Here is a 25,648-nt window from a genome sequence, read left to right on the forward strand (position 1 = left end):
TTTCGCAAGTATCGCCCTGGGCGTGGGGCTGCTTCTTTCCAGTCTCCGGGATTTTCCCGGGGTCGGTTCTTCCAGCGCATGCAGCCCTTTCGGGGGGCCCGTCGGGGGGCAGGGAATCCCTCCGCCGGTTCCCCCGCTTCCCGTCCTGCACAATGACGCCTTGCCGGCGCCCCCTTTGGTTCCGGTGGGGGCCCGGCTGCGTGAATTTTTCCCCAAATGGGCCGAGATCACGTCCGATCAGTGGGTCCTGGAGGTGGTGCGGGACGGTTATGCCCTGGAGTTCGCCCACTCTCTGCCGGATTTTTTCCTCGCTTCTCCATGTCAGACTCCGGGGAAGACGCAGGCTTTTCGCCAGACCCTTCAGCGCTTGCTAGATCTCAGGGCAGTTGTTCCGGTGCCCCCTCCGGAGTGGGGCACGGGCAGGTACTCCATTTACTTTGTGGTGCCCAAGAAGGAGGGGACCTTTCGGCCCATCCTCGATTTGAAAGGGGTCAACAGGGCTCTCAAGATTCCCTCTTTCCGTATGGAAACTCTGCGGTCGGTCATTCTGGCGGTTCAGCCGGGGGAGTTTCTCACTTCTCTCGATCTGACGGAGGCCTACTTGCATGTTCCCATTCGGGCCTCTCATCAGCGTTTCCTGCGCTTTGCGATCTTGGGTCGGCACTTTCAGTTCTGTGCGCTTCCCTTTGGGCTGGCCACGGCTCCTCGGACGTTCACCAAGGTGATGGTGGTCGTCGCGGCAGCCTTGCGGTCGGAGGGCATCCTGGTACACCCCTACCTGGACGACTGGTTAATTCGGGCAAAGTCGTTGCAGGAAAGCTCCCGGGTTACTGCTCGGGTGGTGGAGTTTCTCCGGTCGCTGGGCTGGGTGGTCAACCTTTCCAAGAGTCGGTTGGTCCCGGCTCAGCGTCTGGAGTACCTAGGGGTGCTGTTCGACACCTCCTTGGGGAGGGTCTTCCTCCCAGAGGGCCGGGTGAGCAAATTGCAATCTCAGATTCGCCTGCTTTTGGCGTCCCGGTGTCCTCGGGCGCGAGATTTCCTCCGGGTCTTGGGGTCGATGGCGGCGTCCCTGGACGTGGTGAGGTGGGCGCGGGCCCACATGCGTCCTCTCCAGTATGCTCTGCTCCGGAGGTGGTCTCCCCAGAGGCACGGGATGGATGTTCCGGTCCCCCTGCGAGGCTTGGCGCGCTGCAGTCTGCGTTGGTGGCTCCAGACCCCTCACCTAGTTCAGGGGGTGGGTCTGGATCTCCCGCAGTGGACGGTGCTCCTGACGGATGCGAGTCTCCTGGGTTGGGGGGCTCAGTGTTTGGGTCACTCAGCTCAGGGCACCTGGTCCGCGGAGGAGGCCGCCTGGTCGATCAACGTGTTGGAGACCAGAGCGGTCCGTCTGGCGCTGTTGGTTTTCCACTCCCTGTTGCTGGGCAAGTCGGTCAGAGTGCTGTCGGACAATGCCACGGCGGTGGCTTAGGTCAATCGTCAGGGGGGCACCAAGAGCACTCAGGTGGCGCAGGAGGCGGCTCTGCTCATGGTTTGGGCGGAATCCCATCTGCTGGACCTCTCGGCCTCTCATATAGCCGGAGTAGAAAATGTTCAGGCAGACTTCCTCAGTCGTCACTTTCTAGATCCAGGAGAGTGGTGTCTCGGCGCCGAGGCGTTTCAGTTGATAGTGCAGGCTTGGGGGCAGCCCCTGATGGACCTGATGGCCACGGGTGGCAACGCCAAAGTGCCCCGCTTCTTCAGTCGTCGCAGGGACGGTCTGGCCGAGGGTCTGGATGCTCTGGTCCAGCAGTGGCCAACGGAGGGGCTGTTGTATGTGTTCCCTCCTTGGCCGCTGGTGGGCAGAGTGCTTCTTCGCATTGTTCACCATCCGGGTTTGGTGGTGCTGGTGGCGCCGGATTGGCCTCGCCGTCCGTGGTATGCGGATCTGGTGAGGCACCTGGTAGCGGATCCTCTTCCTCTGCCTCTCTCGGACGACCTTCTGATGCAGGGTCCCATTCCCATGTTCGACCCGTCTCCCTTCTGTCTTACGGCGTGGCTCTTGAAAGGGGTCGCCTTAGCAAGAAGGGATATTCAGACAAGGTGATCTCTACTCTGTTGGGGTCCCGGAGGCTTTCTACCTCTCGGGCTTATGTGCGGGTTTGGCGTCTCTTTGAGGAATGGTGTCGGGCGCGGGGAGTGACCTCTTTTCGCGCTTATCTGCCTAACATTCTGGAGTTCTTGCAGGATGGCCTGGATAGAGGCCTGGCTTGGTCTTCTCTCCGGGTTCATATTGCGGCCCTGTCGGCCTTTCGAGGGTTGGTGTCAGGTCAGCGTTTATCGGCTCTTCCTGATGTGATTCGGTTTTTGCGGGCGGCCAAGTTGCTTAGGCCTCCCCTACGGCCCTCGGTTCCCTCTTGGGATCTTAATCTGGTTCTCTCTGTTTTGGTGCGTCCGCCTTTCGAGCCTTTGGACGACTGTTCTTTGAAGGACCTTACTTTGAAGGCGGTCTTTTTGGTGGCCATTACTTCTGCTAGGCGTGTTTCTGAGCTGCAGGCTTTCTCTTGTAGGGCTCCCTTCTTGGAGTTTTCTAGGGAGCGGGTCGTCTTGCGGCCTGTTCCTTCCTTTCTGCCGAAGGTTGTTTCTCCTTTTCATGTCAATCAATCGGTGGTTCTCCCGGTCTTGGGTGGTCGGGAGGGCTCTTCTGAGCAACGGCAGCTGCGCAAGTTGGATGTCGGTCGGGTCCTTCGCTCTTATGTGCAGCGGACCCAGGAATTCCGGAAGTCCGATCATCTCTTTGTCCTCCTGGCGGGTCCTCGTCGGGGAGCGGGCGCTTCTAAGGCTACTATTGCGCGCTGGATCAAGGAGACGATTGCTTCCGCTTATCTTCTGAAACAGCAGCCTGTTCCGGAGTTTCTCAAGGCTCATTCCACTCGGGGTCAGGCGGCTTCTTGGGCTGAGTCGTCGCTCGTGCCTCCAGTGGATATTTGTAAGGCTGCGGTTTGGTCCTCCTTGCATTCCTTTGTTCGTCATTATCGGGTTGATGTGCAGGCGCGTCGGGACGCGGTGTTCGGTGAGCGTGTACTGGTATCGGCCCTTCGGGGGTCCCGCCCGTGAGAGGGACTGCTTTGGTACGTCCCATTCGTAAAGTTAACCTCTACTGGTCTGGAGAGTGCTAAAGAAGGAGAAATTAGGTTCTTACCTGCTAATTTACTTTCTTTTAGCTTCTCCAGACCAGTAGAGGTCCCCACCCTGTCTGTTGTTGTTGTTGTTGGGGCTGTTGCGCGGGCAGTTTTTGGTTTTTGCTGCGGGTTCTAGTATTTTTCTAGGGCCGGGGAGAATTGAAGAACAGCGGCTGTGGCTCGGCTGGCTTAGCTGGCGAGCTGTGGGGACATTCTTCCTTCGGGAATTTCTCCTCTGCATTTTCCAACAGCATTTTGGGTATGTTATTTGTTACTCCTTTTGGAGTATTGTTTTTTCTCTCTGTTGTTTTCCAGTTCTTGGTTCTGCTTGGCTATTCGGCAGACTGAGGGAAATAGAGAGGAGGGGCTAGGATATACTGTCCCAAAGTTTTGTTTTCAGTCTCCACCTGCTGGTCATGATTAGATATATACCCATTCGTAAAGTTAACCTCTACTGGTCTGGAGAAGCTAAAAGAAAGTAAATTAGCAGGTAAGAACCTAATTTCTCCTTCTTCACCTGATTTTTTGGACTTTTTTCTCAAAATGTCCAAAGTCGGACTTAGATGTCCTATCAAAAATGCCCCTCAGTATGAAAAACTGAATTATTGAATGTAATATCTGAATAGTGTCAGCGTTATGTAAAATTTGCAAAATCACAGAATTGCTCCAGTTAGCTGAATTTTTATGTAGTTGTTTAGCAGTTTACCTTCTTTCGAAGAATTTCCAATTTTATCTAAATTTGCAAAGCACTGATGCTCTTGAACTTCAATGCCATCAGTACCTTCTAATGTGCAGTACGGTTATATTTACAGAAGCTGGCTGACTGATAATATGATGTTACTGATTTGGTTTAGGACATGATAGATCAAGGATTCTAAAATGTATTCAGGATTACTTGCCAGGGGGGTCTTGTATTCTACTCCCCCCACCACACAAATTTGTTGTAAATAGACTATACTTTAAATCAGGGGTGCCCACACTTTTTTGACTCACGAGCTACTTTTAAAATGACCAAGTCAAAATGATCTACCAACAATAAAATTTAAAAAAAATACAACGCACACTGTACGCATAGAATTGTTAATTATCATTCCTATTCCGGGGGTTTTTCAAAGAGGTCAAAGCAGATGACTCTATGCACTGTCACCTCAGTAACAACCATACAAAAATAGACAAATACCCACCCCCTCCCTTTTTACTAAACCACAATAGCATTTTTTAGCGCAGGGAGCTGCGCTGAATGCCCAGCGCTGCTCTCGACGCTCATAGGCTCCCTGCGCTAAAATCCACTATTGCGGTTTAGTAAAAGGGGACCATATTGTAAAATATAGACAGCAGATATAAATTCAGACACATTTTGATCACTAAATTTAAAATAAAATCATTTTTCCTACCTTGTCTGGTGATTTCATGAGTCTCTGGTTGCACTTTCTTCTTCTGACTGCATCTAATCCTTTCTTTCAGCCTGAATGCTTCCTCTCCTCCAAACTTTATTCCCTCCTCCAACTTTTTCTTCCTCTCTCCCTGACCTTTCTTTCTTTCTCTCTTCATGCCCCCTTTCTTATTTTTTGTTTCTCTTCTTTTCTTCTGTTTCCCTGCCTGCCCCCTTTCTTTCTTTCTCCTTGCCCTTCCCCAAGCCACTGCCACTTGCCACTGCCGCTGCCATCGGGGAACAGGATCCAAACGCCACCAATGGATAACAGGCCCCAAAGCCGATGCCGACGCTGCCCCATGCTCTCCCTGCTTCGGGCCGATCAATCTTCCTCTCCCCGACGTCAATTCTGCCGTCGGAGAGGAAGTTCCGCCCAGCCAGGCAGCGATTGGCTGGCCCGAACTTCCTCTCCAACGGCAGAATTGACGTCGGGGAGAGGAAGATTGATCGGCCCGATAGATCGCCAAGGCAAAGTGAGTCCTGGATGATCGACTCACTTTGCCTTTGCGAGCTACCGGTCGATCGCGATCAACCTATTGGGCACCCTTGCTTTAAATCAATTTTACTTTTGCATGTCAGGAGACTGAACAGAAAAACCTTATGGGCTGAAAAATGTTGAGATGGGCATTCCAGTCAGTTGTAGGTATTTTTCTGGCAATTAAAGGCTTGTAGTGAAACACTAAAACACCCCCCCCCCCCTTTTTATTTTAAACAAAACCATAGCGCGGTTTTTAGCGCCGGCTGCAGCGGTAACAGCTTCGATGCTCAGAATTCCTATGAGTGTTGGAGCTGTTACCACCTGCAGCTGATGCTAAAAACCGCACTACAGTTTTGTAAAAGGGGGGGGGGTAAATTTCCAGATATATCAAAACCATGGCAAATATTTTTTGAATCTCTTAATCTCTTCAACTATACTAAATAATTTATATCAGTGTAATAAAGTCTAAAATTTTTTTTTAAATGCCATCAAAAACTTCTAACAGTGAAACTATCATTTAAGGGACGTTTTCATTCATTTGTTCTCATTCTTGCCTTATCTTTGTAATGTTAGGAGGTAAGAATTGCCCATAAAATCTAGTAATACTTTCTGCTACAGTCTGAAATCCACAATATTACATTCAACACTAATGCATGAAGATTCATTACACAGCTCTAGGAAATATAACAATTGCTTATATACACAGAATCCCTGAAAGTAGAAAAACAGACTTCTAGGAAACTGGAAAGACTATGGAAAAAGAGTTAGTCGTTGGATCACAGATCAATGTGGAGGACAGCAATTAACACCTACAAATACCATGTAGCAGAAACAAACAAAAAGAAATCGTACTTTGCCACAGAAATAGAAAGCAATACTTTCAACAACAAGAAACTCTTCCACTTAATGTGAACCTTAACTGCCCCACCTGCTCCAGGTCTATCTAATACCACTACCCAACCTAGTGGCCAAGATCTTGCCCTGACATACCTAGCAAACTCAGCCCCAATGAATACTATGCAACTGACTGGGTCTGGAATAAATTCTCACCTTTATTTGTAACAGATGTCAACACACACCTGAACAAACTGTCATCACATGGCAGTATCTTAGACACTATCTTCACAAACAAACGCACCTAAAGCTATCAATCAATGGCTAACAACACTTCTTAATGCCTCACTCCACAAAGGCCATCTACTACACCAAATGGGATGCATAGACTTAACTCCAATAACTAAATTTCACGATGCTAATTTATCCATACCTTCCAACTACAGACCCATTGCAGGAATTCCTATACTGACAAAATTGCTTGAAACTGCAGTTTGTAAACAACTCGGCAAACATGTCTTCATCCAACACAATACGGTTTCAGGACCCTACACAGCACCGAGCTGCTACTTCTTACATTAACAACTCAAGTCAAACAAGCACTATGCAAGGACAATAAGCAATCCTACTTCAATTCAACATCTCTGCAGCCTTCAACTCTGTAGACCATGACCTACTGTTGACCAAGACTAAGCAAAATTAAAATAGGTGGCCTATTGGCCCACCAATAGGTGGTTTAATTCATTCCTGACTAACAGAGAAGTGTGGAAGAATAAAACCCACTCCCAAAGTTGTTAATCTTTTTGTAGTGTCCCTCAAGGCTCCCCACTTTTCCCTATCCTATTCAAACTATTCATGAGCTCACTGGGTGAAATCAAGTTCACAAAAGAACAACTCCTCACCTAGACTGATGACATCTTCCTACTCATACAGCTGAATCCAACCTCCTCAAATGTCTCAGAAATAATATCAGAAGGAATAAACAAAATATCTAGCTGGGCCAATAGAAACAAACTTAAGCTAAACACCACAAAAACCAAACTACTCTGGCTTCATATCGCCCAGCAGTCAGTCCCCAATTCAATAATTTTATGTTCCAATACTAACCTCAAGGTACAAAAAAGTCCAAGGTACTTGGAGTCATTCTTGATTCTACGATTTCATATGTACCTCAAATATCCAACCTATTGAAGAAAACTTTCTACAATATGAAACATTTATGGTTGATCCAACTCTTGTTTTACGAACATCATTTTGCCACCTTAGTTCAAATGCTCATCCTATCTAAGCTTGACTACTGCAACTCATTATAAGCTGGTCTAAGCACCAAACAACTATACAGATTACAACCCATTCAAAACACTGCACATTTTAATTTTTCTCCTGCACAGGTATAATTTGATGTTTTATATTTGGGGGCTTGGATCATTTTCCTGCTGTGCTCTTCCTGTCTCCAAGTATATTTGGAGGGAGGGACTGGTTCCCCATCCCCTTTGCACTACTTCTGGTACCCACAGATTACTGGCCAATGCCCCCCCCCCTGCTCCCCCTGCCTGCAGAGTCCATATAAGATTCTTTGCCGTTTATTCACCCTGAGCCCTGGGAGCCCAACAAGGATCACAGTTTGAAACCTCAGAGATTACATGTTGATTGGTAGAACACCATCATCGTGCCATTTCAACTGTCCAGCATGATCCCTGTCACTTCTCGCTCTCTTTTTGTTTTGGACTGTAGATTCCCGCAGTGTACTGAATTCTCTGTAAGCTCACGTCACATGTCCGGCTCTTGTTTTTGCATGCTCTCTTCTCATATTGTAATTTGCTGACATGGCCTCTTCTGTAAAGTCCACAAGTTTGAATGGGCTCATAAGTAATTGTAAATCGCCTTGAACCTTCATAGGCACAAAGTGATCAAGAAATCCCAGATTAGATTAGAACATGTGCAGCAGCCCAGGGCACTCATAAGCTACTGTTTTCTGGCCCAGTGGCATAGTAAGGGGGGTGCATCCCGCCCCGGGCGCTGAGTCAGTGGGTGCACTGGCACCTCTCCGGCCCGCCATGCTCGCGCCATCCCTCCCCCCACTTTGTACCTCTGTATTATCTTAACTAGCATGAGCAACTTCTGCCTGTTACTCACACTAGCCTGTTCCCCTCTTCTGGGTCACGGGGCCAGGAAGTGACATCAGAGAAATCTAACGCTGGCATGAGGAGCATGCTGCCAACGCCACTCACGCTGGCAAAGATTTAGAGGTACGGGGGATGGGGAGGGAGAGCACAAGTGTGACATGGAGGGGCGAGAAGGAGCAGGGATGGCGCAGAAGGAGTGGGAGCGCGGAGAGGGGGGCACCACCGCCCCAGGTGCCTCCTTCCCTTACTACACCAGTGTTCTGGCTTGTCTGCAAGATGACTCCAGGTATCCAGGAACAATCATCCTGCTCAGGGAGTCAAATTGAGAACCGAAAGGTGGCTGCAGAGTTTTTCCCAAGAGCAAAGAGGGAGAGCAAGGATTCAGCAATTAAGCAGGAAGAAAGTCATAGAGCCAAACCAGGAAATACACAGAGATTATGGGGCTCATGTTCAAAGCACTTAGATATGCAAAGTGTACCATAAGTTTCTATGATACTTTGTATGTCTAAGTGTTTTGAGAATGAGCCTCTACATCTCCCTTCTGCCCCCCTCCCCGCAACTCTGCCAATGGTCTCCTGCCACCTCTTCTTGCTGCTGCAGTACTGCTTCTTTAGAGTCACATAACCCAGTGCCCCCACCAATTCTACCTTCTGGGAGATATAATGGAGGAATAATATTTTTAACATTTTTTGTGAGGAATGGGAATTAGTACTACTCTCCATTCCCCCTACGTTCAATCCCTGACCATAGCCTTTCTCAATATCAGAGCTTGTCAAGAGAAATAGTAAATTTTAAAAGGGAAATTTTCAATTCATAGTATTCCAAGCTTTCACAACTACCTCACTTTTCCCCATCTTACTAATAAAATACCTTATTTACCCAGCAACCTCAAGGTTGGAAGAAAAGAGCAGATACTAACACGGAGAACTCCCATGCATGTTCCATTTATATGAATGAACTGAGCATGTGCGGAAAGCTCTCAGGGTCGGTGGTGGAAGCATGCTACCAACTGCCCTAAGGTTTAGACAGCTCGGGAAGAATCCAGAGAGGACTCTTCAGATGGCAGGGCTTGGGGATCCCTGTCAGCTATATTAACAATACTCACTGCAACTGGGTGGGCTTGAACTAAAACTGGGTGGACCCCTACCCACCCGTGGCTATGCTACTGCTGCAGGGATAAAGTCAAGAACATGGAGCCAGGAGATAAGGGATTCTACCTGAGAAATGAGATGGAGGGATACAGTTGCAGGCAGAAGTGCAGAGAAGGAAATGAGCATGGTGGCATTTATATGTGTGCCACTGGCTTTCTGTCATAAATTAGGGGTGTTTCAAGTAGTTGTGTGTAAGTAGTTATCATACAAGCATATCTAGCTGTGATGTGTTATTTCACATGAGATTTTGAAGGTGTTACTGCGAGGTAAGATTATCTACCATATGTAGTTTTGTAGGTGGCTACTACAAACACTATGAAAGTGAACACTTTCAATTCCTCAGAGCTGGTTTCCAGGAGAATCTTCTAACATCATAAAATTGGCTTAGTTGAGAAGGAATTCACCCCCCCCCCCCCAACTAAGTTTAAATAGGACTATCGGGAGGGTAGTGGTTCAGTGCTTCCCCTTCAGTGATGCTGAAAGGTAGCAGGTTTCCCCTCCAATAATATAAACATCCAGTCTTTCAAGCAGGAACAACCATCACTGGAGATGGTCAGTGGTGACACGGTCTATTGATATTACCACAGGCTTATCTTGCCAGCGATGTTTGCTACTGGCATGGTCCCTTTAGAATTAGGGTGTCCTTTCAAGTTGGCCGCCACTAGGCAAATGCCTAACTAAGCTTACTCCCAAGGGCTATGAAGAAAACACATTTGTCAGAATGGCCTTGGTGCAAAAAGATAAGCTTTTATTCGGCCACCGGCCATAGAATCACTGTGCCATCCAGGTTTCCCTGGTAGCATGAACATAATACAAAATCAAAAAGAAAAAGTTCATTCCATTTAGCAACACTCAGGAATCAGCTCTGGGCGGGCTTGGCAAATCATATACAGTCATTTAGCTCTTCATAAGGCTTAGAGGTGAAACAGTTGGCAAAAATAACTTTTCACTGTAGAGCTACAGAGGAGACATTCCTATTCATGTTTAAGAGACATTCTGTACTTTTCCTATAGTGTACTCTCTCTCCAGCTGGGCTGGACTTTCCACACAGAAACAGAGCAGGCTTGAGGATTAATCTCCTTTTCCTAGGAGGCATGCAGGCTAATTCAATTACCTAGTTGCTATGGCAATCAGTTCACAGCTGGGCTCTTGCACGGAGTCCTATAACCAGGGAACCTTAGAGTTTAACCTGGCTAGAATTACAGCCTAGCGTTTGGTTTAACTGTGCACATTTCCTAAAGAGGAGATTACTGTGCCTTTCACAAGTCCAGCAAACTAGCATGTGAAAACTGTAGTACAGGATTACGTTCCTTTGATAACTCCCACATTCATTAGCTCAATGAGAGAAACAGAAAAACACAGCCAGAAAAAAAAACCTTTTCCCAGTGTGTTCAGCTCTCCATTTCCTCTGGCCAGCTCTCCTCCACAGTACTACTATCTTCCACCACATTGGCTCTGGGGGAAGGAATTCTGTAGACAAATTACCAGTCTGCTCCTCAGTCATCTCCCAGTCCGTGCTGATGAACTGCCCTGCAGGGTCTGAGGCAAGCTCAGCCCCATCCTGCTGTTTCTCCCAAGCCTCATTCTCCTCACCCTTTGCTCTCTGACGAGCCTGGCTTTAAGCTGAGGGAAAGAACTTGGCTTTGGATGGGGGAAGGGAATTCCTCCCTCAGCCTGTGCTGTTTCTCTGAGGGGAAATTGCTTGTGGGCTTTCTGCCTTACAGGCATTAGACAATAGCAAGGCAGATTCTTCCTGCCTGGCTTTGGGACTGCTTCAGATAAGTCTAAGCTTTCCTGTTCAATTTCCATTTCCTCATCCTTACTCACAGGGTAGTCAGCTAACTTATTGTCATGGGCACTGACCTGGTCAGCCCTTCTGCACCGGGGTTTGTATACTTTCCTACATTTCCCTGTGGCAAACCTTGGGATTGCAGTAAGTTTGTCACAATATGAAGGAACTGTTTGTACGTGTAAAAAATTGGCCCTGAACTTCTTGACATCAATTATGTTTACAAATGTTAAGTTTTCTTTTCTTTAGTGTGTGGTAGTAAAATTAGCTTAAATGATGAACTTATTTTATTAAAACATGAGGGGTATATAAATGAGACAGAAAAGTAGAATTTTTTTTAATCCGTGGAAGTACAGGATAAGTTTCTAGGGGAAATGCTTTGTGAACAGTCATCAATGTTTAGTGGTATTTGGCAGAGTTTTTATATCTTCTTTAACTTAAATAATGTGATGTTTCAGCTTTTACAGAAGAAAAATCACTACAAACTGAAAGTTCATCCAGATGTCCCCAGAGTTCTGACAACGGACAGTGGATTCGATATAAAAATCATTGCTATGGCTTTGATGCACACCTATACAATTTCTCAGTCTTTTCCATAGAGGAAGCTAATAAAATCTGCCAGGAACTTGGTATGTTTTTGTTTCCAACTATTTAGTTATGTCAGTAGAGTTGGGGTAGTTTTTTGTTTACACACAATGGCTTTGTATTGATTTATTACAAGTCTTTCTCCAGAATTTGCCCCTAAGCCCTAAACCATGTGAAATTCTGTAATATTGAATGCATAACCAGGCAAAGAAAGACCCAAAATTCAGATTTTCTAAACCTCCCTTCCCTCACTTGCTTGCCATAGCAGCTGTCTATAACTGTTCTGTGACTACTAGTGCCTTAAAAAATAACTTAAGCCCCATTTTGTATAGAATGTTCACAATTTCTCATGTATTTTACAAAAGACTGCTGAGTATAGAGTCTTTTATAAAATGAATAGAAGGCCATGATTGATGACATTTTATCATCTGATACGTCATCACTGAGACAATTCATCACCGAGCCTGTTCCATCATGTGACACTTCATCACCATGGACATTTCATCCAGCAACACTTCATCAAGTGTTCAAACTGAATGTATTCAAATAATATACACAGAAAACTTGTGGCAAATGGAAGGTGGGGGGGTAGGCCAGCACTCATCCGTGCCTGTTCTTTTGCATCTAGATAAGATCCTTGCTAAAACTTCTTACACACACAATTTTCATAAGGCTAATGTTTAGACACAGAAGAACTGTTTATCACCTGACACCATCACATGCAAAAAGTTAAACTTACTTGAATCATATGTATGGAAAACTTGTGTGGCAAATTGAGCAAAAATATTCCCCTCTAAAATAGTACGTTTAACATAATGCACAATGAATAAGCGTGGAAAACTTGTGCACAAGGGTAATGTAAGTTTGAAAGTGCAACAGTTCATCACTGGCAGGCAGTTACATAGCACATATCACAGGTTGGAGAGGATGTGAACAGGATAAAGGGGATGAAGCAAGGTAGCATCTTGGAGACCTGTGTGGATAAAACAGGAAAGAGAATCTGGTGTGTGGTTTTGGTACATGTTCAGCGAAACTCATACATAGGCACAAAAGAAGGGTGTCCATGTGTGCTAGCACTTTCAAATTCCTTTGGACATGCGCACAAAGAAGCTACAATTACCAGCATGCTCTTCCACCCTATTTGTTGCAAGTTTTCTGCACGTATAATTTGAATGATTTAAGCTTGAATATATGATGAAGTATCTCTGGTAGTGAGTGTCATGTGATTTGTGGCAGATCAAGGTGGTGAAACGCTGCTCTTCTGTGCCTGCATATGAGCCTTGTGAAAATTTTATATGTAAGAAGTGTTATCAAGGATCATATTTAAGTGCAAAATAACAGGTGCAGATGTGTACTGGCATGCCTCCCCCCCCTCAATTTACCGCTAATTTTCCACACATAGTTTGAATACATTTAGTTGAACATATGATGAAATGTCTACGGTGATGACGGAATCAGTTAATGAGCCACATGAAATAATTTGGAGGGGACTTCTTGAGGTAGTGTTAGACATCACTAAGGTAAACACAATTATCCCCTCTGTCACTGGTGGAGACCCCTAGGACCAAATGAGCAGCAGACACTTCAGCAACTTAGAGGTACACCAACATGGAAATATTTTAAAATATGTATGTGCTTCCACTTTAAAATGGGAAATACATCTATATTGGGACCACTCAGAACATGCTCCATTTAAATCTATGCATCCTGTTGCATCTACACATGCAAATAGTGTTATCATAAGATTGGGCATTTGCACATTTTTCCCAGGATGTTTTCAGTGCTGTGCAATAAAGAAGAGCTCACCCCCCCAATCTAAATAAGCATGAAGAAGCATTTTGGCCATTTAGCCTTCAAAATGGTCTGTTGATTATAGCTTTTTAGTTTTATTTTTTTGTTTGTTTGTTTTTTTGGGGGGGTAGATTCTTGTAATGCCTTACATATTTGTTTGTGGGGATATTTTTTTTATTTTTATTAGCTCTGACTTATTTATGTGGGTTATGAAACTATGGAAAGCACCTCAAGCTGAAGAGTCTGTTTTGCTATTAGTATTTCTGATGCTGGTCAACAAAGCCCCTTGCCATGTGCACTAATTCAGGACCCTAGAGTTATCCAGCTGTGAAAATATTCTCAACTGAAGAAAATCATGACCCATTCAAGCAGTGACCAATTTAAAAGAGAAAGCAGCTTTTCATGAAAAGATGAAATTCCTCTCATAATAGGAAAGACTAAAAAAGTTAGGGCTCTTCAGCTTGGAAAAGAGACAACTGAGGGAAGATATGATTGAAGTCTAGTGATATGTTTATTTGTATTGTTTTAATGGTTGTACACTTGTTGTAAGATTGAAAATGAATAAAGAATTATTAAAAAAAAAAAAAGAAGTTACAAAATCCTGAGTGGAGTAGAACGGGTACAAGTGGATCGGTTTTTCACTCCGTCAAAAACTTACACTTGATGAAGTTACAGGGAAATACTTTTAAAACCAATAGGAGGAAATATTTTTTCACTCAGTGAATAGTTAAGCTCTGGACCGCATTGCCAGAGGTTGTGGCAAGAGCGGATAGCGTAGCTGGTTTTAAGAAAGGTTTGGACCATTTCCTGGAGGAAAAGTCCATAGTCTGTTATTGAGAAAGACACAGGGGAAGCCACTGCTTGCCCTGGATCGGTAGCATGGAATGTTGCTATTTCTTGGGTTTTGGCCAGGTACTAGTGACCTGGATTGGCCACTGTGAGATCAGGCTACTGGACTTGATGGGCCATTGGTCTGACCCAGTAAGGCTATTCTTATGTTCATCATATAGGCCCCTTTTTACAAAGTGGCGCTAGCAAGTGCTCTGTGGCAAAAGCCCTGAAGCTCTTTAAATTAGTATGGGCTTTTGGGCATTTACCATGCCAGTCCATGCTAAAACGCCTTGTTTTCAAATATATTGTGTATACTATTAAGCTCCATAGGGGTAAATATTCAACCAATGGAAGTTAGTGGTTCTTTTTGTTGGGGGGGGGATGCTGCCAGAAGTATTCCCCAGATATTCAATGCCAAGCCTTTTGTGGGCATCAGCATTGAATATCCAGGCATACTCAGCCACAGTTAAGTGCAATACTCAGCACTTAACCACATAAGGTGAACCACATTAAAATAGGACTGCTAAATATTAGCACTTAACCACTGCATGTGCCAACTCCACCCTACAGATAAGCCAGTTTCAGCTAAGGCAGATAATGAGCAGCATTAACCAGTTAACTGTTGGGGATCGGCTGGACACCTAGCAGGCTTTGAGTTTTGGTATTCCCTTTGTGGGGGGGGGGAAGAGGGGGACTTTTTGGAGGGGAGGCCATGGATAGTTGCGAGCCCCTAGGGTTATAGGAGACCAGCCCTGGGATCTGTTTGTCCCCCTAATGAGGCATCTTTTAGTTCTGTGAGGTTTTTTAGACTATCCATTTAGGATCTGCCAGGTCATGGGGGGGAGAGGTCCATGAGGGGTGGGAGGGAAGAGTGGAGATGGGTAGGAGGGGAGTATAGGTGGAGGGTGTGGGATAGGGGGGGATATTTTGATATCTGTCTTATTTTTGCTCCTATTTATCGGCGAAGTTCCATTTAGTTGCTTGTATTCTGTTCAGTTATTTCTTGTTATAACTTTGCTATGTGCAAAATTTAATAAAATTGTTTGAACATAACCAGTTAGCTGCTGCTAAATATCCACGGTTATCCCCAGACAAGTGATTTAAACACTTTGAGTACTGACCCTGTAGGTTTTCGTTCTGTTATTGCAGATATATGTGCACCAGAGAAAATGCAAATTGATCATGTCAAGTGCACAACACTGCTTCCACTAGTGTGAAAATTGCAAATTTTAAAGTGTTCTTATACGGTGAATTATTTATATATTCTTAAATGTTTGCTTATTTTACAGACAGGCAGCTAGCTATACAATTATTCACATTTCTTAACAAGTTAAAAAAAATATTTTCTCTGTTTTATGCACTCAGTAAAACTGTAAGTACAGTGTTTTAGCAGGACCACATGATGAAAGTGAGTTTGTGTACCTCTTTAGTGATAAGCTTTATTAATTTGTAATTTGAAGGTAAAGCGTTCAATATTGATTCCACTGGTGTAGCAAAACACATCCTTGCTAGTTGATTCTACTGTTGTAGCCAGCAAAACATATCCTTGTCAGTTTGAGTGATTAAAAAAAAAAAAAATAGTACTTTGGATCTGAGATCCAAAAAGCCAGGAGAGATCTGTTTTGTAGCCTAGAGGTTTTCATTATAGCAATTAGTAAGGCTTATTTGAGGAATAAGAAGCCTTTCCCCTGCACCAGAGAATTTACAACAATGTAACCTGGCTAGAGAGAAGGTGAACTTCAGTGCTGTGATAACAACATGGCAATTAATGATGGGACCTGTCATTTTTGAGTGTTTGCAGACATTTTCACTGACTTCTACCAGGCTAAGACAAAGAGACCAAAGAACCTATTTAACCAGAGAGAAAAATGAATTTTCTTTGAGTAGGGCAGAACAGGGACATGTTACAAGTCTGTTTTAAGTCTGTGAATTACTCTACTCCTTCAGAATTTCTTCATATTCATAAGAAGCATTTATGTATTATTTACCATGAGTTTTAAAGAATAGTTAACCAAGGAAAAAAGGACAAAATAAAACATTATTATTCATGAAATTCTGAGTTTTTCTAAATTCTTGAAGCAGAGAAGCACTTTTTTTTATGGCCATTTGCAGCGTGGTTATGTTTTATGGGGAGTTGAGTTTGGTGAACAGAAATGGTGCAACTAAAGGATCAGTTTTTGACTGCTGCCATTTTCTCTCTCAGATTCATCCTCAACACTTCTGACTATTAAGGATGAAGAAGAAAATGCCTTTATTAGCAAACACATCAGGGATCATGTCATCATTACAGCAAGAGTTTGGCTGGGATTTTCATATGGCTCCACAAGTAAGAAGTATAGGTGTCTTGTACGGTCACATTATATGATGGAGAAATTTATTTGTCAAAATACTCTTTATATGCTATGAACTATACACTTGAAAGTACTTGGAATATGTCAGAATCCAAAAAATGGAACTCTATGTAATGTAATGTAATGTAATTTATTTCTTATATACCGCTACATCCGTTAGGTTCTAAGCGGTTTACAGAAAATATACATTAAGATTAGAAATAAGAAAGGTACTTGAAAAATTCCTTTACTGTCCCGAAGGCTCACAATCTAACTAAAGTACCTAGAGGGTAATAGAGAAGTGAAAAGTAGAGTTAGAGGAAAAATAAAAATAAAATAAACATTTTAACAAGACAGCATTGATCTAAATACTTTGGAAGGTAAAAGAGAGGAGAGAAAGGAATAGAAGCAGAAGGGGGAGCCGTTGAACTCTACACAATATTACCCTTTTTTTGTTATGTTTTTGTTTTTTGCAGGTCCACCACTGAAATGGGTAGATGGTTCAGTTGTTGACTATGCCAACTGGGAAACTGGAGTCCCCGATACTAATAGTACCTGTGGTGTTATTTTATCCACAAATGGAATGTGGAAGAAAGTTAATTGTAAAGGTCCTCAAAGCAGAATTGTTTGCAAAACTTCTCTAGGTATGCATTCTCATTCTCTCTCTTTAGTTCTTAAAGTAATAGCAGGCAACATAACCCTTTTTTGCATAGGTGTCTGTATGTGTACTGTGCCCAGTCTGAAAGATCACACGCTGCTACCCCTCCTTCCCGTCTGAAATACTGTGAGCTGCAGAACCCACTGCTGCCACTGCAGGTGGTCTTGGGATGAACAGATAGAGTGAATGGGGGCCTCCTGGAACTGAAGCCAGCAGCCATGAATCATCATGGTATCTCTCTGCCTACTCATTCTGGGCCTGGCCAACACCTGTAGTAGCACATTCAGAGCTCTGTAGCTGAGTGTCACAACCCTTGATTTCCAGGAGTGCATATTGCTGGCTTTCATTTCATGCAATCTCACTTGCTCTTGCTTCCCCAGTACACTTTCCATCACATCTAGCTGAAGCAGCACCATGCACGGCTGCTGTTGCGTGCTTCTACTTTACTTTGTTAAATGATGCTGTCACCACCCTCTAACTTAAGAGGTTACTGTCACTCACTCACATTTATACCATCCTAAAGACACACATGGCCAGTTCCTCAACACTGTCCTCCCACTACAAGTATCTGTCAGGTAATAGAGGGAAGGAAAAGATGGATGATAAGTAGGAAAGGGAGGGAGGCCTGAGTATTAGACAGAAAGGAAGGGGGGCTTGTGGTAGGAAGGAGGGGGAGAGAAGTGATGATGCGAGTCATTCCCTGCTCCCCATTGTACTTGCATCCCTTTCCCTATACTCCATATACAGTCGCTGAACACCCAAAGACTGCTGTGCTGTAACCTCTTCTTCTGTTACATATACACAGGAGTCCTTATTTTAGATGTTGATTCCCATTAACTGCGAAATTGCAGAAGGGTGTCACTTTAAGATCTTGAGCTCCTCCCCTTCTGCAGTGGAGAGCAGCTCCCTCTTCAGTTTTTCCTTGTGCAAGTGAACTCAGAAGATGTTCTGATCTGCTTCTTTTTGTTATTTTTGGGTATATTTCCGTTGGTTTTTTGAGTTTCTTCATGGCTTTGGTGCTAGGAAGTCCCCTTGTTGGGAGGACTGCTGCTTCCAGCCTGCTTTGTTTCCCCTCAAGAGCTTGGGTTCTGTTCCCCAGGTGGCTGCTCACCAGCTGATTTAATCAGGGACCTGTGCACAGGCTGTGGGGCCTCTATCTAACAACCCTCTTGGTATCAGGGAGCCGACTGCAAAGTTTCTCCCCTTATCGCTATGTGAGGAATTTCAGGGGTGGGAGTCCATGGTCGAGTTCTCTCTGACCAGCAGCCAGAAGATTTCCATCAACGGTCCAGTTGTGACAATATCTGAGGCAGAAATCCTTTCCCTGCAGGAAGGCTGCTGCAAGCTGACAGGCACCAGAAGTCACAGTGTATACTCCCATTATTCCTATGGGATCCTTCCCCCCTCCCCAGCAGCAACTTCACACAAGGACGGGCCACGGCGCTGCACATGCAGCCAGCTCACAAGCCTTCCCCCTGACGTCAATTCTGACATCAGAGAGAAGGCTCCGGGCCAGCCAGGCAGCGATTGGTTGGCCCAGAACCTTCTCTCCAACATCAGTATTGATGTCAGTGGGAATGCTTGTGGGCCAGTCGCATGCAGCATGTGAGTCTCTGCATGTGCCCTGGCCCTTCCCTGCGCAGAATTGCTACTGGGGGAGGTGGATCGTATTGGCTCTGACGAGGTGGCAGGTTTGGCTTCAGGGATGGGGTGTAGTGCAGCAGGCAGGGAGGGATCTGGGGAGCAGGCAGGGATCCCCGGCAGGGAGGGAGCCGCACCGGCGACCAGGCCACATGCCCCCAACAGGTGGTCTGCATACCACCAAGAGTATGCGTACCAAGTGTTGTGAAACACTGCACTAGACCATCAGGGCATCTAAGTTGGGCCCAGGGGGGATGGGTGACTGCAATGGGGAAGGTGGGGGAGGGGCAATGGCAGTGGGCAGAGCCTGGCTTGTTTCATTTTCAGATTTGCTGGCTGCTGGAAGTGGTCGCAGATTCAATTTCAGTCAAAATAAAAGATCCTGGTTTTGGTCAGGCTCTACTTAATTTACAAGAGTAAAGTAAAAGTACATTTTTTTTCATGACAGAATTGAGATATTGCAGCTTACCCTATGATAGGGGTGGGGAACGAGGACTGCAATTCTGTCGGATTTTCAGGATTTCCCCAACAAATATGCATGAGATCTATTTGCATGCATTGCCTCCACTGTATGGAAATAGATATCATGCATATTCATTGGGGAAATACTGACTAGATTGCAGCCCTCATGCCCTATGATAACATTAGGTTAATTGCTTGTTTGACTTCCAAAGATATTTCATAACCTTCACCTTCTTTTAAGATTAATTGAGCAATTTTTCCCTTGCAGGAACTAATCACACTGGTGTGGCTATTGCATTTGCTGTGATAATTATCCTGGCACTCATTGCTGGACTGGTTGTGTACCTGTATAAAAAGAAAAAAGCAGTCCTTTTTTCACCAGTACGTTACCAGCGTAGTCTGGATGAAGCTGAAAGTATGTTCATCAGTGATGTCAATTAGACTTGATTCTAAATGTTTGCATTTTCAGTTTGCACATCTAGCAGCTTTTTATTTAAAGACTTAAATCCTGAAGAAAAATAGAAGAAAATTGATAAATAGGACGTGAAGGCCATCTACTTTTATATGGTACTATGTTGATTATTGTGTAAGTTCCTCAGGATTTTAAACTCTTTTCATCTGCTAATGTTCAGGTCAGATTTGGAGAAGATACTGATCCATGCCACCTAGTTTTCTGTTTGTTCTTATTTGCAAAGCTGGTGTTTAAAAGTTAAATAAGATGTGCAGTGAAAAACATATAGGCTATGAAAACATGCACGAACACATTTGATAGTAGTCTGCTTTTAATTTCATGCTGAGGCATAAGTATTCACAAATGACGAGTTGCTAAGATCAGTAGTTGTAGCTTGCACGTGTAGTTTTAAAATACCTGCTTGTTCTCCAAAGTAGGGTTTATATTTTATTTTGTTAGGCTGGGTCTTTTTTCATTTTTAAAATTCTACGTTTCCCAGTTTTATCTCTTGAATTTATAACAGATTCTCTGGGAGAGCACTTGCAGGCTTGTCTAGATTTAAATTAGCAATTAAATCCTTCAGAGTCATGCTGAATGATATTTTGCATTAAATTTGGCATTAAAAAAAGCCAACCTCTGGTTAGAGGAAATGATCCAGCTAGCATGTATACGAAGCCCACTAACAATGGCTTTGATTTAACAGTATGTTATGCATTAGGACAATTAAATTTTTTTCTCAGGGAGTGATACAAAAATTGTTCAGATAGGACTAATCCAGTGGTAGGCGGAAGACCTCAGCTTGACTAGTCTGCAAACCAGCTGACAATGCTGCAGCTAACAGCTTCTAGGGTAGAGTGAGAAGGAAGCTCTGGTCATTGGGCAGCAGTGAACTCCTCCCCCATGAGTACATCTCATGGCCATACTTAGGAACCATAATTGAAGGGTTCCCAAAGAAACTGGCATACGGTTACCAATTGAGGGCTATTGCTGCAGTGACTGAACGAAATTAGATGGGGAAGGTGGGGTAATCCACAGTAGTTACAAATGAAAGCTTATGGTATCGGATACCAACTTCATTTCTGACTGATCTAGAAGCTCAAAGGGAGGTAGCAGTGGTGATTTTCTTCCAGGTTACTGACCTTTTAAACTTTGTTTCCCCCATTCCAGCTAGTGTGGAAGACAGAGGCCATGACTGGCCCCAAAGTGAGACCCCCCTCCCCCACCACCACCACCTTTTTAAAAAAAAAAAATTTTGTCAAAGAAAATTACTCTTGAGGGGATGCAACAACTGGTCTCAGCCTCCTTCCATCTCCCCATAAAAGCTGTTCAGATAGGCATGTGCACTAAAGATAGCATAGAACAAGTTACACTGTATGCCTTACACTGATACTTGACTTATTCTATTTATATTTTAAACCTTTGTGACCTTTACTATCAAGTGTTTCTCCCAGTCTGAAGCTATGGAAAAAGGATTTTTTTAAAAAATATGATCGGTTATCATGCCTGTTTTTCTGAGTATGAGTATTTAATGTTTCGGTTTATGGTGCAGCAAATGGGTTGAACAGTTGTAGTTGACATGACTGCTGAAATTGGAATGTTGCACCAAATAGACATGAGTTTTAGGCATAGGCAAGATGGGCAATTGGCTCGGGAGCCAAATTTTGAAATTACCAAATATCCAGACCACAGAGAAGCTTCTTCTAACGTTTGCTTTAAGGCCGGGTGTTAGTGCACTTCTCTGGCTCCAGAATCTGCTGTTTGGTCTTGCTATGGGTGTCAAAATCTTAAATCTGCTCCAGAACCAAATATTTTATATTTACTGTGTGCATGGCACAAAAGTCAAATGCTTTGGAGAAATGTAAAGCGTGTTTAAAAATTAGCAATTCATGCCAAAAGAATTGGTTAATGCTTTAAGGGAAATAGTGCTATAGCATGCTCCTTTTTTTCTTTTAAAGGGCAGGTATCATACAGTCATGCATTGCCCTGGCTTCCATACACCTTAAATTAATACAGGCTCTGTTTCCATTCCTCCTGTCTTTCTTATAAATGTCCCATTTGAAATGGTCTTTTGGTGCCCCTCTATAGGCTCTCAACCTGCCTACAGCCATAACATATTTTTGTTTCACTATTGCCAGTTGAACCCTATGGGGCTCATAATTGAAACAGAAATGCATCTAAAAGCCCACCTAAATCGGCACTTGGACGACCTTAAAGACAAGTCGTCCACGTGCTGATAATCAAAACGGGTTTTAGGCATATCTAAAAACAGCTTAGGCCTTTTCAGTGCTGCTGTACGCCCAGAGCTGAAAGGGGCATATTTAGGAGGAGTGGTGAGGGCGGGATTTAGGCGGAACATGGGCTGAGCTAGACTTAGTCATACTGCAAGTATAACCGAAAGTTTAACGAGACTGCCTAGATGGAACTTGTACGTTGTGACTTAGGCGATGTAAAAACACCAAAAGGTATCCAAAGTGACCACATAACCACTGCAGACACAAAGTGCAGACCCCTCCCCCCCCCACACACACACACTGCCCCAGTGATCACTGACCCCCCACAACACCATAAAAATCGGAATAACAACGTACATATCTGCCTCCAGAACATCAGCACCTGGCATAGGAAAGCCTAGTAGAGCAGCACAGAGGTGGCTTAAGTAGTCGGGGGTTATTGGGGTTGTAGACAGGTGGGTCTAGTAGGGTTTGGGGGGGCTCACCATGACCTATAAGGGAATTGTGGTGAGATGTTTATATGGCACCCTTTTTGTGAAGTTCGCAGCAGTGCCCTGTAAGGTGCCCCATTACTATGTTGCCATGTCTGGGTGTCCAGTCCATCACTTTGCTGGCCCCTCCCATGTCCAAAAGGTCTTGTTCTAGGCGGTTCAGACTTGAACGAATTTTTGGATGAGAATGGGGTATAACGATAGACGACTTAGCGGTCTGGATGATCAAATGGCTGGACGTATAATTGGATGATTATTGAAAAAAAATATATTTTGCACATATTTTTCAGGAATGGACTTTGGACACTGCCAGCTATGGGCGACTAGCAACTTAGGCCCAAAATGGACTTAGATGTATTTGTTTGATTATGCCCCTCCACGGCTCTGGCAGTTTGCACTGAAATCAGTTTGGCAGCAGAAAAGGCAAATTTTGTTTTCCTTAAGCAAATAATTTCCCAGTGGTTTTCCAGCTCCTCCTCCTCCAAGAGGATAAATTGGACCAAAATATTTTACAATTATACACAAGCCCAAGACATTGAACTATAGAGGGGGGAAAAAAGTTTCACTCAATTTTGTTAGACATTTTGGGGAAAAAGAAAAAAACATGAGCATGAATAGTTATTTTAAGGTACATAAAAGCTGGGGATATTAATAGGTAGTAAACTATGCTGATACCGTTTTAAAAAGATTTTTTTAATGATGCTGCTTATTCTAAGAGAAAACCTTTAGTAGATTAGTTTTAATACTGTAATACTTTGATATGTCCATATGGTAGAGTGTGCAGTATTAAAATTTTGTGTGTACACTTCCCCCTCCCCATTCGCGGTTTCAGTAATCGCAATTTCACATATTTGTGATTTTTTGGGGGAGGGGGAAAAAAGAAAAAAAAAACATCCTTAAGTCTTCCCCCCAGCATCCCGGCCTTACCTGGTGGTCTAGCGGGCTTTCGGGGCAGGAGCGATCTTCCTACGCTCCTGCCCCGTGCAGATCGCCATTAGGAAATAGCTGTAGGGAGTTCCCGTCGTAGTCTCAAGAGACTACGGGAACTCACAGCAGCCATTTTCTAATGGCGATCTGCACGGGGCAGGAGCGTAGGAAGATCGCTCCTGCCTCGAAAGCCCGCTAGACCACCTGGGAAGGCGGGAGGGAGGTGGGGGTGGGTCAGAGCCGGATATTTGCGGTTTTTCGCCATTCGCGGTCCAGCTCTGCTCCTATCTCCCGTGAATCCGGAGGGAGAAGTGTAAATACTTGCAGCTTAACTATAGGGCTAATATTCTTCAAAGTATATTACTGTCTCTGAATTCTCTGGCGCATTAGTTAAAAGCTGTGATGCACCATCTGTAATCTGACATCTCTTAAACTCTAATAGACTTTATTAGGAATGGATGTAGACCTACAATGATTTAGGTGTAGCCACTGTTATTTTCTTTGGTACTCATATACTGTAGTATGTAATAACATGTTTTGTTAAGCGTTTGCACTATTGGTGTGAAGATGAAAAAAATTATATTCAGTTTCCCTAGAGATCCAGTCAGACAGAAATTGTGGATCATTCAAGTAAAGCTGGTGCAAAGAATTTTGCCACCATCAGCAGGATCAAAATTTGGTGCTGCTTTCTCTCTATTCACCACCTCTTGCCCCCACCCCCTTCAAATCCCTGCAGGTTGAGCACTACATGCATGGTTTATCTCACTATATTCCCGTAAGTTCCTTCTGCCAACCTGCATTTCATTTTTCTAAAGCAGCAAGGTGGTGTAGGACCTTGCGACTGTCCACAAATCGGTAGTGCTAGTGTCATTCCCCTTCCAGTAGGTGAGAAATTTGAATCTTCATATGCCCACATCTCATGCAGAAGCTCTTCCTTCAAAGCACATTTCCTAGTGAAAGGAGAAACCATGCGAGAACTGCTACTGGACATGGATAGGGCTGGGATCTAGGGCCTTCCGATGCTGCTGTGGAAAATGAGGAGGTACAGCGTGGCAGTGAGTGCTTGGAGCAAGATGACGTGGAGAGGCAGTAGATGCTTCTGGGAATGGGAGCGTGTTTGGCTGTTTCCATTGGGTGGCAGCCATGCATTCAAGATGTACTGAAAGTATTAAACCTTTTGTCTACACATAGCCACCCAGAATGTATTTTTAAATCCTATTGTGAAAATAGCTTAGGCACTGAGGCCCTAATGCACAAAAGGTTTCCTTGCAAATAAGACTGGTTTTAACCAGTTTTACTTGCAAGGAAACTCTCCTGCTAATGCTCAGAAGGGTGCACAGTGGCTGCTATCGATCATAGTAGAAGCCACTGAAAACCCTATGCAAATGCATTGCTGGGAACTCATTAGTACTTAAATGAGCTCGCCTAGCAATGCTCAAAAGGGAATACCCCTCCCCCTTTTAGGGGCGCTAATTTCTGACAACTCTGAAGCTGCGGGTAGCTGTTGTGCACACAAACATCACAAGCACAACAGCTACGTCCCCTTAAAAAAAATAAAACACCCGCTGCCATTCTTCCTTCCCAGCTGCTGGCTCCAGAGCCCCAATCAGCTGATCATGGCTCCACCCACCGGCAGGGGAAGATGTGAATCAGCTGATGGGGAACCCAAGCCAATTCCCGCCAGCCCTTCAAAAAAAATCCCTAGTGGGCTGGGCCAAGCTCTCTCAAGGACCTGACCCCCCCTCAAGGAGGCAATGCTCCTTCCTTCTTCCCATCTGACTGGCTGTAAAACCCCTAACACCATGACACCCCCCCCCCGCCCATACTTTATTTGGAAGATCAGCAGGGGGGGATGCCCACTCCCTCCTGCTGGCAGGCCCTCCTCTTCAAAATGGTAGACCTTTCCCTTCCCTGCTTTATTGCATGTTGGAATAGGTCAGGCGCTGCAGATAGGTACAGCAAGTATTTATTTTGTCAGCGACCAGATAACAAATAGAATGCTCCAAACCCTGACTTCTGTCTTCAGAGCTGTTCAGAAGCTGAAAGATAGTGTGCCAAAACTACAAAGATACGGTAAAGATTATACTGTCTGTGAGTAGGGATGATGGTGGCAACAGCCAAAGAGAAAGTGTTGTGGATGGTCCATGATTTTTATCTAAGCTGATAACTAAGGCAGTTGGTTTTAAAGAGAGATGTCCAATTGGAAACATAGTTTTTCTACAAAGTTTTTTTTAATTGTATATTTTGTGAATGTATATAAGTGTGAATATTTTTGTAATAAA

General features: G+C 44.4%; 1 protein-coding gene across 3 annotated transcripts in view; it reads left to right on the forward strand.

Moving 5' to 3' along the window:
* Nucleotides 1-21,225, forward strand: part of LY75 (lymphocyte antigen 75) — a 187,761-nt gene extending 166,536 nt beyond the window's left edge. For all 3 annotated transcript variants that reach the window (XM_033944549.1, XM_033944550.1, XM_033944551.1), the window contains exons 32-35: nucleotides 11,427-11,597; nucleotides 16,379-16,501; nucleotides 16,982-17,149; nucleotides 19,535-21,225. In XM_033944549.1, coding sequence (XP_033800440.1) covers nucleotides 11,427-11,597; nucleotides 16,379-16,501; nucleotides 16,982-17,149; nucleotides 19,535-19,707 — 635 coding nt within the window. In that variant the 3' untranslated portion in view covers nucleotides 19,708-21,225. The remainder of the gene's footprint in view (nucleotides 1-11,426; nucleotides 11,598-16,378; nucleotides 16,502-16,981; nucleotides 17,150-19,534) is intronic.
* The last annotated feature ends 4,423 nt before the right edge of the window (nucleotides 21,226-25,648 follow it).

This window comes from Geotrypetes seraphini, chromosome 5, assembly GCF_902459505.1.
Source record: "Geotrypetes seraphini chromosome 5, aGeoSer1.1, whole genome shotgun sequence".
In the NCBI taxonomy this organism is placed as follows: domain Eukaryota; kingdom Metazoa; phylum Chordata; class Amphibia; order Gymnophiona; family Dermophiidae; genus Geotrypetes; species Geotrypetes seraphini.